This window comes from Neopsephotus bourkii, unplaced genomic scaffold (assembly GCF_033783945.1).
Source record: "Neopsephotus bourkii isolate Nb327-2 ecotype Australia unplaced genomic scaffold, CSIRO-AGI_Nbou_v1 NB_234, whole genome shotgun sequence".
In the NCBI taxonomy this organism is placed as follows: Eukaryota; Metazoa; Chordata; class Aves; order Psittaciformes; family Psittacidae; genus Neopsephotus; species Neopsephotus bourkii.
Genome location: NW_026900744.1, coordinates 17,589,521 through 17,603,303, shown reverse-complemented (window position 1 = coordinate 17,603,303; position 13,783 = coordinate 17,589,521). Strand labels below are relative to the sequence as shown.

Genomic DNA, 13,783 nt, shown 5'->3' with positions numbered 1-13,783 from the left:
GCAGGAACGGCCGACGGGGATGGGAGACCCCAGCGGCGGGGCGGGGCGGGCCGGGACCGCTGCACGCGTGTCCCCCGCCGCGCTGCCCTGCCCCACCCCGAGCACAGCACCACCAATGGGATGGCGCGGGGAGGCCGGCGGCGCCTTTTATTGGCTGCCGCCCCTGCATATATTATCTGGTGGCGGCGGCGGCGCCCGCGGAGCGCGGCGGGACTCGGTGCGGGGCCGGGAGTGCGGTCGCGGGATGCTGTCGGGGCCCCCGGTTTCTCCGGCGATGGGGCGCTGTGGGGCGGCCGGGAGGCGGCGGCGGGGCAGAGACCGGGACTGCTGAGGCGCAGCGCAGGTGGACGGGACGAGATGGAGCGGCGGCTGGTGCCCCGCCGGTGCTGAGCCGGAGCCTGGGGTAAGTCTGCAGGGTCGGGGAAGGGGGTGAGCCTGCGTGGGAACCCCGCCGAGGCAGCGCGATGGCTTGCGGAAAGGGGAAGGAGCAGAGTAGAGCGGGAGAGCCGCGACCGCGTACGGCGGAGATCCCGCATACCGCCGTGCGCAACTGTGGGGACACCGCTCTGCCGCCGCCGCCTCGCTCGGTGACCTTGGTCAAGTTGCCTTCGTGCTTCGGGGTCGCTTCGCAGAGAGGTGTAGCGAAAGCTAACGAGCTCTTTCTGGGCGGGAGCCACCGCGGTGCGCGTCCCAGCAGGTCCCGGGGGCTGCGACCGGTAAACAAGGTGCCTGGGCTGCTGGAAACCTCCTACCGCTCGTGCAGCGTACCCTGCTCCGAGGATGATGCCGGTGTGAGGAGTCCCGGAACCGCGGGACCGGCGGCGATGCCCCCTCAAGTGCTGCCCACATCTCCCCTGCGGGGCATGCACTGGGCCAGCGCAGCAGCGCTGGGCTCTCTCGCAGGAGAGCGAGGCGGGAGCGAGCACCTTTCAGAAGGTGTTTGCGCGCCTTGACCGCTGCGTGTGGTTCCCAGAGCGGTGCCGGGGCCGGCAGCTCCAGGAGTGCGGGGTCCCTGGCTGCGAGGTTCAGTTCCGTTCTCTAAGCATTGATTTGTTTCAGTAGGAAACAAAACTCTGGATCTTCAAAGCACCGGGCTGGGGAGCATCAGGTCTGAGCACAGCGATGTTTGTCCATCCTGTCCTGTCCCTTCTTAGCAGGACCCCTTTGTCGCCGCCCTCCGAGCCTGCCCTGGAGCAGGGTGGCGGGTACCAGAACTGCCCCTGCTGCGGTGCGGGGCCAGGCAGGGTGAGCCGGGGTGCTGCTGCGGGTCTGGGAGGGAGCTGCCGGCAGATGTCAGTGTCCCCCCTCTGTCAGCAGCCAGGAGGGTCCCTACCAGCCTCGGAGATGTTGCAAGGAGGTCCCTGCACTTCTTTCCAGGCAGAGCTGGCTTTGGTGCATTCGGGGACAGTTTTGAGACCTGGGGAGCAGCGAGGGGCTGGGGAGGGGAGTGGCCACACTCTGACAACCCAGGTCTCTTCTCCCTCTCTGCCCAGCACCAGCCATCCACCACCTTATTTACCCTGGACTGCTAATGCTGAGCTACCGCTGCGCATCACTGCTCACCTGTGACATTTGCCACCTGTGTGAAAGCCAGTGAGGGATGGAAGAGAGCGGTGATCACCTTGCACTGCCTCCACCCAGCTCCTGTGGGAGGCTGATACTTGGCTTGCAGGGTCCATCACGAGATAAGGAGCCATCTTCTCTGGGAAGGGGGCTGCAGGAATACTCTTCCACAGCTCTCATGTGCAGGGATGCTTTTGCCCAGCCCCAGAAACCCATCTGCAGGGATGCTTAAGGCTGAGAGCTCAGTACAAGGCAGCGGAAGCCAGGGCTACTGCTGCCATCACCATGCTGGGAGGACTTGTATTTTGCACATTGCTCTTTTAAGAAGATTTTTGCCCGTGGGTGCGAAAGTCTCGGGTGAGCAAAGCCAGAGGGCAGAACACATGGTGCTGGTGTGACACGATGCATGGAGCTGCCATCTCCCCTGATGGCAGCCCAGGCTTCATCTCATTTGATGTCTTATGCAAATCCTTAGCTCCCAGAGTCCTGGGATTTTCTACTATTTTCCTTTACTCTCATCTTCAAGTGCCTTGCTCTTGAGGATGTGAAGAGAAGCTAATAAAAGGAACCCAAGTTGTCAAGTCTTGCAGGTTTTTAAAACCAGTCTCATGAGCTGGAGAAAGGCAGTGATTTAAAGTCACTTAGCAATAGCAACAGAATGGGCTACAGAGGGTGGTTAGCAGAAGCCTAGCGAGAATTGGTTCACAGCCACCATCATGATCGTCAAGATTGCTGCTCAGGGAGGGATGGAAGGCTCCGAGGTGGCTGTCCCCATGCTCGCTGCCTGGAGCCGCGTCTCCGCAGGCTGGGTGCCAGGCTGCTGACAGCACCCCGCCGTGCCCACTTTGCCAGCGATTACTGTGCTGCTGTCGCTCCGGCAGTGCCTGGCTCGCTCTCTTAATTACCTCGGCAGATCAATGAGGCCCTGGCGCTTCCTTGGGAGCGTGCGGATGCGAGCCCGGTGGCTGCAGATCCTTGAAAACCACAACAGAGCTGGGAGGACAGAGGAGGCAGCGGCATGGGTAGGGCTGGGTGCAAGGGAGCAGGTCCTCTGTAGCCCCAGGTAAGCCTGGTGGCTTCAGAGCACTGGGCTGAGCATCCTTTGGGATTGTCTGTCTGGGGGGTGCAAGCGGCAGAGCAAGAGGTGCTGGGGTGCCTGCATGAATACATATAGGCACGACTGAGCTGAGTCAATCCACTTCAGAATCTAAACTGCGTTTAGCCTCTGCCCAGACTCTTTTTAGGTGTCCTTAATTTGATAAAGCTTCCCCATGTTTAATGAGAAGGTGACTCACTAGTCAAGTTTGACATTCTTTCCCACTAAAAGGCATCCCCAGGGAGTTCAAGACCCATCCCCATGGCTCTCAGCTCCCATACAGATGCACCTTTGCTCCTGCTGTGCCCCAGGGACTAGCCCCCATGGCTGGGCATGTCCCACAGCTCTGCCACAGATAAGTACTGCTCCACTTGGCACAGACATCAGATGACGCTTTTGCTCCAGTCTTCAGCTCTGCATTTACAGGGTGTAGTGCCAGAACCTGTCTGGAGTCCCTTTCTTCCCCACAGCACCCAGCAAATACCATCACAGCTCTCCCCGGCACACGCTTCCCGGTTTATGTGTCTAGATCCGCTCCTGCTGCATGAAAGGGCAGAAATCAATGTTAACGTCCCTGATAATTAGCTAACGTCTTAATTATCGAACTCAGCCTGATTAGTGGTGGAGCACGTGGCTCTGAAGATGCCGTCAGCATGGAAGCAGGCAGGACCCCAACATAACTCTGCAGGACATCGCTGCTGTTGCCACTAGCTCCAAGGGTAGTAGAGAAGGGCTTTTGCACCTCACCCGAGCACTTGAGCATCCTCATCCGAACCCCACACCATTCTGTCTTGGTCTCTCTTGAGCCATTTTGGATGAGGACACCCACCGCAGAAGCAATCCCATTGCCATATCAAGGGTACCTCTAGAAGTTGCAACAAGCTATTTTTAAGTTGCAGCGCATGACACATCACAGCCTGGGCTGTGCATCGGTCATCACTGGAGGGACATTGGGGTGTTCTGCTGCAGGCAACAGGGACACAGAGGGCTTGCAATAAGATCAGGAATACTTGGCAAAGGATGTTGTGGTCTTGGGAAAGTTTGCCAAAATATTTGCATTGGCACTCTTTTTATAGAAGAGGGAGGAGAAAAAGAAAAATTAACAAGCTGGAAGTTTTCCAACTTTAGTGATGCAAAACCCTAAAAAAAAAAAAAAAAAGCAAAAATAAAAAATAAGTAGTCAGATGCTTCTCATCAAACCTTCATTCTTCTGGATCAAGGAAAAGTGATTAGAAAGTTATTTCCAGCTTCAGTAGTAAGGTCGAGGGGGTTACTCATTTCCAAAGAGCTTTGCTCTTCCCAGCATCCCAGGAGGATGCTGGTGTGAGCAGGCAGAGCTGCACCCTGATAAGCATTGCCCCTGACCCTGCAGAGCAGCAGATCCCCCCACCTGTGTGGAATTGGGACTATATGGAGCTATAGCAATTTCTGCATGTGCTTATCTTGTATAACGCGTGATAGATAAAAGCAAATAAATTAGCCCAGTAACGATGATGCAGGGAAGCTGCTACTCAGGTATAAGCTTGCTGTGTAACTCTGTATAGCCCCCATGCAGGCTCTCCTGCCCATTGTGGCTTCCCTGTTCCTGCCTGACCTGGAGCTTCAAGTCTCTGTTGGGAAGGACGCTCATGTGCGTCAGCGCCTGTCCCCAAGCAGGAGCTGCCTCAGAGTTGCCAGCACTCATGGTGTAAATAAGAGATAGGTGTAAATAAGAGCTCATTTAGCAAGGCTGGAAACTTGGCTGCTTTAAGGGACTCTGCACACCAGGAGGGGACCTTCATTGGATCTGCACCAGCTTGCACCAGTCAAGTGCTGAAAATACCCAATTCTGACTATTTTTATTGCTCTGCAATAAAGCATGAGGAGGCCACAACGAAACATTCCATGTTCAGCCTTGAATCTCAGAACAAGCTCCCCAGGGAAGGCATCAGAGCAGGCTGAAATGGTTTCTAGCTGGTCTGGGGACAACAGCCTAAGGAACGGGGTGATCCAAAATGGCTCCATCCTTAGTATCTGCCCCCATCATGATCATCCAGGTCTGCTGCCTTGAGCTGCAGTGCTGGGTGAGGAGAGAGGGTTTTGAGGGAAGGTCAGCACAGGAAGCCTCTCTTGGGGAAGACACCTGGGGGTGACTGCCATGGTGCTGGCAAGAGGCTGGTCAGTGCTGGTGGGAAGATGTTAGCACCCAGGATGGTTTGCTGGAAGAGACAGTGCTCTACCTGGTCCCTCAAGTATATCCCCTGTGTGCTTTGAATCATAGGAAGGATGCTCCCACATCCTCCTGATTTACACCAGGAAAGCCTTGGGGAGGGCAGCAGGATGACTGGCACAAAACCATCCACACCAGCCTGTGCCGGTGTGAAATGGTGAGGAATGAGCCCAGTTTCCCATCACACTTGTGGAAAATCATCCCCTGGGCTGTACAGACCTTGGTGGAGGGAGAGAGGGCCAGCCCAGCCCCACCTTGGCTGGAGGTGGTCGGGAGCCACAGATAACAGGGGATGAGACCCTGTTGATGGTGCAACAGGCAGGCTACCTAGCACACCAGCTATTTCAGCAAGGTGTTTTGCTGGCACAGCCATATTTAATGCTACAAACGGCATGTTTCCACGAGCAATGTTTAGAAAGATGCTCTTCAAAGAGTGCTTTCACCTCTGCTTCTCAGCTGGGAACCAGAGAACTGCTTTCCTCCCTGCTATATGGGAGAGGTACCAAGTCACAGAGTGTTTAACCCATGATTTGCATCTAAATAATCCATTGAGTTTGCTGTTGGACCCTGGATCCCGCCATGCCCTCCTGGGCAGCTTGTCCCCACTCCCCAGATCATCCCATAGAGCCCAGCAGCATGACCCATGGCTGCCGGAAAGCAGGGGGACAAGAGAGTTTACTCCTGAGCCTGGCAGGCTCCTTTGGTCCTCAGGCCAGCTCAATTTTAATTGCACCTGCAGATATTCCTGGGGAGGAGAGCAAGGTGCTTGCCTGCTTAAGGCAGCCGCTCCATCCCAGTGCCTGCTTCTCCCCACCCGGCTTTGGTTGCAGGCAGGGAAGCAGAGCAGCCAAAGTGCCTCAGCTGCTCAGCCATCACCCACACGTGGCAGCACACGAGCAGCTCTGTGAGCAGCCAGCATCAAGTCCTGACATATTTCAGGGGGGACAGATGCCCCCTCCAACATTCAAGGCATAGAGTGAGGAAACCACCCTCACATTGCCAGTCCGCCTCCCCACCTCAGCGTGGGGGCTGTTCGTTTGGGCCAGGATTTGGAGGGGAGCCTCCACATGCCAGGAGCAGGAGGCAATGACTGGGGTGTCATGTGGCTGCCTGCAAAGCTGGGTGAAACCAGGGTGACATGTGGAAAGATAGCACAGAGGAGACAGAAAAGCCCTGCCTGCTGCTCCTGCCTTCCCTTGCCCACCCTGCTGCCCCAGCATCCCCAATCTGGTGATGTGAAAATCTCAGCTTCTGTTTATAATTAACAGGGCCCCAGCCTTGCGGGCTGAGTGAGAAGCTGAGAAAGCATAATCAAAGGGCACCCTTAAGGGTTTAAAAATAAGAGAGAGGGGAAAAAAATTAAAACAGTTGTACATGTTAAAGCCTGATAATTCACATGGCAAAGCTCGGTCCGGGATAACACAGGGCTGGTGTTTGCTCAGCAGGGATGAGCAGTTGGGCTCTGGTCCCCAGCTGGCCACCTCCCCAGAATAAAAATACCTACTCTGGATGTACTGCATGATGGGGTCCTCATTTTTAATCAAACAGCTTTTGCTGCCCAGCAAGACACCTTGTCTCACCCCAGTTCCACTGGACCTTGCAGCTTCCTGTCTGCCACTTCTACCTGCAAATTCAGGCTCTGGCCCTGGGGCCAGAAGTTCCATTTTTACTCCCGCAGATACTGCACCCTGCTTTATGAGAGCAGAAAGATCTTGGCTTGAGATAAACACCAACTGCAGTCAAAACATCACCATTAGCCCAGCCAGCCAGCCACTGGCAGGAGGCAAAGGAAAGCCTAACATCAGGACCATGTAGCTCAACCCATACCTGGAGAGCACGTTCTTTCCAGTTCCCCATGCTTATCATTTTTTAGCCCTGCTAAAATGAGCTGCATGTGCTCATGACAGGCATCCCCAAAGTGCAAGGCACAGAGGCAGCCCACCGTCCCACCACATGGGCTCTCCTTAGCAGCAAGCTTGGGTCACCGGGCTGATGCACAGCTGAGAGAAAGGCAGAAATGCCTCAAACAGCCATTAGCCAGGATTTCATTTAACTTACACAGTGGCCAGCACCTCTCGTCTCACCCGGTGCTGCGCCTCACGGGCTCCCTGCGGTGCCGTTGCAGGACAGGGCTGTCCCAGAGGATTGCTGCGGGGTGAGAGAATGAAGAAGCCGGCCGGGCAGCAGCAGGATGGGGCGGCAGGAGCTCCCACGCACTGACGGTCCCCTGCCGATGCTCCCGTGGCCGCTGGCCCTCCTGGCCCTAAGCACGTGCTGCCGCTGGGGGGTGGCCGGCGGGGCGGGTGGCACGGTGCCCCAGCAGCATGCTGCCCCGGCGACCCCCTCCTCCTCATCGTCATCCTCCTCTTCGTCCGGCCGGGCACCCCTCGACTGGCTCCTCACCGACCGCGGACCCTTCTACCGAGCCCAGGATTACGTGGATTTCATGGAGCGCTACCGGCAGGGTTTCACCACCAGGTACAGGATCTACAGGTGAGAGACCACGGGCAGCCCAGGAGAGAGCTGTGGTGTGGGAGGGCTGTGGTGGGTACAGCAGAGTGGAGACACACCTGCTTTAATCCACACAAGTGTTGATTAATCCCTGTGTATGGGAGGAAGCTGCCCATCAGGAGAGTCAGCAGATGGGTGCAAGTGAGATGCTGCTTTCTCAGGGAATATAACAGCAGCCCCACAGATGCTCATGGCATGTCTGGGATCGGCTCCAGGCAGGATTTGCCCAAGCTGGGAGTGATTTGATGCACAGGTTGAGATGGGATCAACCCTTGTGGTGAGAGGCATGGAGGAATACTCCTTTGTACTTTTGCATGCACACATTTCTGTGCTAAATTAGTGAGCCTGCAATGTTGCTCACAAAAAGTCACCCTAACTGACTCTCTGGCATGTTCCCAGTGCTGTCATCCCATAAACTGTGGCACTGGGATGCTGCATGTATAGGGGCCAATGCTGATGGGGGTGGTGTCTTGCCACTAGAGAACCAGGTTCAGCAACAGCAGGGTGCATTGGCTCCAGTAAAGAGCCACCCCATGACAGCCAGCATGGGAAACCCACTCCACCACTTCCAGGTGATAATTGTCACCTTCTGCTAATGAGCCCTCTTCCTTTCCTCTGCTCACTCGTGCCCATCCCTGGGGGTTTCCAGCAGTGGAGCAAAGCCCAGCTGCTCCCTCCCAGGGGATCTGACGTAAATGCCAGGATGCCAGCCTTGTTATGCAGCCCAGCACCCGCAGAGAGCTCCTCTCCCCTCTTTGCCACTTTCCTACGCACAGATACTACCATGCTGAGGGACCCACGTCCTCCAGGGATGCTGCTGGTGATGGTGGTGGGATGGGAAAAAGCAGCCAGAAGGACAGCAGCTGGCTTGAACCTCTTCTAAGCAAAGAACCAGCTAGCAGCCTTCAGGGCTTGCTTTGCCTATGGGATGGGGGCGAACTGGTGCAGGGCTCCTGGCCACCCAGCACCCTGTGCCCCAGCACCCAGGGAGCATGCATGCAAGGGGAAGAGCAGGATCCTGCCTCCGCTCCACTCCTGGCCCTAACATCCTGCTTTGTGGGCCCAAAAACCATGGTGCAAGACAACCCAGCACCCGTCAAGCCCCTCCCTTTGCAGCCATCCACTCCTCCCTCTCCCTCCTTTCCCAGCCAGCCCTTAATTAAACTGTCTGAAGCCAAGGCCTGGTTTTAATTAGAGCAAAATGCCACAGATTAGGCTGAAATCAGTCTCTGGTTGCTTACAGGCTGTTGGTTGTTCCAGGCAGTGGCTGGCTGGCAGTTCCCCCATGGGGCTGGGTGATGCTGGAGGCCCAGTGGGGCACATTCACAGTGTCTGGGGCTACAAGGGGACCCACCACCAGCCCCACCACATCCCAGTGCCTCCAGCTTGCTACAGAATGGTGCTAAGACTTACAACTATGGAAGGCCCAGATGTTAGATTTTCACTCAGACCCATTGGCATGAGGGTGGAGGATGGACATGGCCCAGGCAGCCCAGCAGGCTGGAAAAGGCTCTGGCCCTGCCCAGGGCTGTGATTAATGCCTGCCGGAGGTGCTTAATTAATCAGTATTAGGTATCTCCGCTGCTTGTAGTTCATTATCTCCATCAATAGCTTAGGGAGGGATGTTGCTTTTGTACTGACTGGATCTATAGCTGGTGAGCCCAACAGGTCCTTCACCTGTGCTGCAGCAATGGGGAGATTGGGGTGGTCCCCCCGCCCTGAGTTGGAAGCTGTGAACAGTGGAGGGGACAGCGTGCATGTGGCACAGCTGGACCTGCTTCAAACCCTCCCTTCACTGCCATATTCGTCCCGCAGAGAGTTTGCTCGTTGGAAGGTGAATAATTTGGCCTTGGAGAGGAAAGACTTCTTCAGCCTGCCGCTTCCACTGGCCCCCGAATTCATCCGCAACATCCGCCTGCTGGGACGCCGACCCAGCGCTCAGCAGATCACCGACAGCCTCATCAGAAAGTATGGGACACACTTCCTGCTCGCCGCCACGCTGGGAGGTGAGTGCTGGTGGGTGCTTGCTGCCCGCTCACCTCCCTTGCACAGGGCAGAGTGGGTGGGAAAATAAGCACTATAGGAGAAATATGACCGAGGAGGGGAATGGGGGCGGCAGCAGCCCTCAAAGCACTGCATGTCCTCCCCAGGAGAGGAGTCCCTGACCATTTTTGTGGACAAGCGCAAGCTGAGCCGCAGGGCAGAGCCCGCCGGGGTGGCCGGGAACAGCTCGGGGGTCTCACTGGAGACCCTGCACCAGCTGGCAGCGTCCTACTTCATTGACCGGGAGAGCACACTGCGCCGGCTCCACCACATCCAGATCGCCACCGCCGCCATCAAGGTAAGTGAGGGCGCAAGGGAGAGCGCAGCACCGGGAGACAGCGGCACCTCACCAGGCAGAGGGGAGAGCAGGCAAAGTTAGCACATTTGTGTTATTTATGGGAAATTGGGCATGCTAATGAAGACACATTTTTCAGAGGGCTGCAGGCAGGGCTGCCACCTGTCAGCAAGCCAATTAGCAGGCAGTTAATCCTCCTCTCCAAGCTTGCTCTAAGGAGTAGGGCATGGCAAGTCCACCAGGGGTTATCTGCAGCACTTTCAGTGGGGTGGCACGTGCTCTGGGTCCCCTCCCGTGTCCCTGACCACCTGTGGGTCTCCCCTTAGGTGACTGAAACACGGACAGGGCCACTCGGCTGTAGCAACTATGACAACCTGGACTCGGTGAGCTCCGTCCTGGTGCAGAGCCCTGAGAACAAAGTGCAGCTCCAAGGTAGGGCTGGTCTGGTGGGGACGTGGTGATGGACAAGTGCCACTGTGGATGGTTGTGGGCACACAGGGGGCCGCAGGGGAGGATGTTGGCTCAAGATCCTGCTTTTAATTTAGGAGCTGGGGAGGAGAGGGGATGAAAATAATCAAAGCTGTGTAGGATGAGGTTGCTGCTCGTCTGCCAAGAGGAGCCAAGATCGATGCACAGCCCAGACAAGCGGCTCCACAGCAAATTGATATGATAATCATGTAAGGGTGGGAGCCTGGGGAGTGTGAAGGCTCACTCCCTCCTTGCCCAGACAATGATTTCGAGGGGCTCCACAACATGTGCCCTGATGCTCTTGGGACTCTTCCTGCTTGCAGGGCTGCAGATGGTGCTCCCTTCTTACCTGCGGGAGAGGTTTGTGGCGGCTGCCCTCAGCTACATCGCCTGCAGCTCAGCCGGGGAGCTGGTGTGCCACCAGAGCGACTGCCGCTGCCAGTGCCAGCCTGCATTCCCCCGCTGCAACTGCCCTGAGGCTGACATCCAGGGGCTGGAGAGCAGCTTGGCCCAGCTCCGGAGAGCCTGGGAGAGCCACCACAGCCAGTTCGAGGAGTCAGGTGAGGCTGAGGACACCCCACAAAGCATCTCCTTCCCTGCAGCTCCTCCTTTGGGAGCAGCCCAGGCTGGGTGGTGGGGCTCCAGGGAAGGATTCAGAGTGGTTGTCACACTGTAAAGACCTGAGTTTGGGTGGAGGGGAGTTGCCTCCAGCCCTACCTGTGCCACTTGCTCCCATGGGTCTGCTGACACCATCTCTTTTCCGGCACAGAGGAGTTTCAGGCCCTGGTGAAGAGGCTCCCTGGAGACCGTTTCCTGAACAGGACAGCCATCTCCCACTTCTGGGCCATGGACCTGGACGTTCAGCATCGCTACCAGCAGCTGGGCACCAGCCTGAAACTGCTCTCTAGGAAAACCCACCGGCTCATCCGGCGGCTCTTCAACCTCAGCAAACGCTGCCACCGGCAACCTCGCTTCAAGCTGCCCAAGGAGAGGTAGGGTACCACAGCATCCCTGTCCCGCACTGGGGACCACTGCTCAGAGTCCTGAGGGAGGCTCACACCCAGAGGGTCCACCTACCTATGGCTGGGGCTTTAAGAGGCCCTGCCCTGCTGGAGGGATGCCTGGGGGCAAGCAGGCAGTAGGGGCAGCCGTGCCACCCTGGAATGTGACCCTGAGAGGTTGAGTCTAAGCCTAGAGGTGGAAAATGGGGCTTTATTCATGGAGTGCCATAGGCAGTGCAGAAAACTGACCACAGGATGGGCAGCTCTTCCATCCCTAGGGAAATTCCTTCAATCATGACCCGAAAGATGGCATATAAGCATCTCTCCTCCTGTGTCTCTTCTCCACCAGGTCCCTCCCTTACTGGTGGAGCCGTGCACAGTCACTCCTGTACTGCAGCGAGACCACTGTGCCTGGGACCTTCCTGGAAGAAAGCCACAGCTGCACATGTCCCTCCGAGCAGCCGTCCTGCCAGGGGTCCATACCGTGTGCCTTGGGCGAGGGGCCAGCCTGTGCCAGCTGTGCCGAGGACAACAGCACCCGCTGCGGAACCTGCAACCACGGCTACGTGCTCACCCAGGGCTTCTGCCGCCCCCAAGTGGCCGACTCACTGGAGCACTACCTGGGGCTGGAGACGGACCTGCAGGACTTGGAGCTCAAGTACCTCCTGCAGAAACGGGACAGCCGCATCGAGGTGCACTCCATCTTCATCAGCAATGATATGCGCCTGGGGAGCTGGTTCGACCCCTCCTGGAGGAAACGCATGCTCTTGACCCTGAAGAGCAACAAGTACAAGCCTGGCCTGGTTCACGTGATGTTGTCACTCTCTCTGCAGATCTGCCTCACCAAGAATAGCACACTGGAGCCTGTCATGGCCATCTACGTCAATCCCTTCGGGGGAAGCCACTCAGAGAGCTGGTTCATGCCCGTCAATGAAGGCAGCTTCCCAGACTGGGAAAGGACTAATGTCGATGCCTCTGCCCAATGCCAAAACTGGACGCTCACTTTGGGCAATAAGTGGAAGACCTTCTTTGAAACGGTCCACGTCTACTTGCGGAGCCGCATCAAGTCTCTGGATGACAGCTCCAACGAGACAATCTACTATGAACCCTTGGAGATGGCAGATCCCTCCAAGAACCTGGGGTACATGAAGATCAACAGCTTGCAAGTCTTTGGCTACAGCCTGCCTTTTGAGCCAGATGCTATTCGTGATCTGATACTTCAGTTGGACTACCCCTACACACAGGGCTCCCAGGACTCAGCCATGCTTCAGCTGTTGGAGATCAGGGATCGGGTAAACAGGTTGTCACCCCCTGGCAAAACCCGCCTTGACCTCTTCACTTGCTTGCTCCGGCACAGGCTCAAGTTGGCCAACAATGAGGTGGCAAGGATCCAGTCCTCTTTGAGGGCCTTCAATGCCAAGTTGCCCAACGCACTAGAGCAGGAGACGGGCAAGCTGTGCAGCTAACAGCCAGGGCTGCTCCGATCTAAGAGCGAGGGGGTTGGGAGAAAGGACTCCTGAGAGGAGCAAAGGAATAACTATCCTAAAAAATCAAATCAAGGCCTTAGTGCCAACCGCGTGCTTCCACAGTACATCCAGCGACTGGCCAAAGAGACACAGGGCTTGAGCGGATGGAGGACACCAGCAGGAATATGGAGGAGGGATGGTTCACACAGCGCAGACTAGCTCCAAGCATGGGGACGATGCCAGCACAGCCACTCAGTTGGTGGCTGAGGGGACACGCCAATGGCCAGGAGGGATGTGCCTTGGCCAGAGGCAGCTGCGGGTCCAGCTGGAGCAGATGCCCAACCTGCCATGAGGATCCTCCAGCAGTGGATCCTCAGCACCCCAACTTTTGTAGTCTTTTTAAGAGAGGTTTATATGACGCCTTCGGTTTTGCATCCTCTGTGGTCTTTCTTGCAGTTGTGCACATGGGCACAGGGGGACACCACACTGTAGGCCCCTGAGACCCGGCAGATCTCCACTGGGGTCTCTTGTGCCTGCTGCAGTACTGAGGCATCATCACCCCTCGCATGGGAAGGACCTGGCACCTGCCCCAGGGACACTGCAGTCACTGACACTGGCAGAGACCTCTGGGCCACAATTCCTTATGTGAAAGAGAAACCTAAAACAAAAGAAAGAAAGAAAAGAAAAAAAAAGTTTTATTTATGTATTTATTTATTTGTTTTGTTTGGGAGGGATTTTTTTTAAGCCTGTTTATTTGGGGAGTGTCATTTCTTGTCAGTGGCTCCAGCCAAGAGACATATTAGTAAAATGTATCTGTTTAATATATTTTTTAAATAATGCCTTTTTTGAGCAAAAGAGCAACCAAAACCAACGGAGATTAAAGAAAAAAACCCAAACAGTTACTGTCATCTCTGGACCTGGCTTTTCCCTTGCTGTGTGGATCCCTCCCTCCTTCCCAGTGCTGCTGCCACTGTGCTAGGTGCCTGACCAGAATATCAAGCAGCGGCGCTGCCCGGCTGTCAGATGGAAACACTGGGTATCCAGACAAGTGGAGCTCCCCGCTCCGGCAGCTGCCCCACTTTCTTGGCTGAAGACAGTGCAGAGAGAGGAAGGAGCTGATCCCCCAGCCTA

The 13,783-nt window shown here is 56.3% G+C and overlaps 1 protein-coding gene across 1 annotated transcript; it reads left to right on the top strand.

Moving 5' to 3' along the window:
• The first annotated feature begins 291 nt into the window (after nt 1–291).
• Nucleotides 292–13,545, top strand: BRINP2 (BMP/retinoic acid inducible neural specific 2). Its single transcript, XM_061345633.1, has 8 exons — nt 292–403; nt 6,994–7,361; nt 9,195–9,385; nt 9,530–9,720; nt 10,044–10,149; nt 10,509–10,745; nt 10,955–11,177; nt 11,536–13,545. The coding sequence occupies exons 2-8, from the start codon at nt 7,060–7,062 to the stop codon at nt 12,650–12,652; spliced, it is 2,367 nt and encodes a 788-aa protein (XP_061201617.1). The 5' UTR covers nt 292–403; nt 6,994–7,059; the 3' UTR covers nt 12,653–13,545.
• The last annotated feature ends 238 nt before the right edge of the window (nt 13,546–13,783 follow it).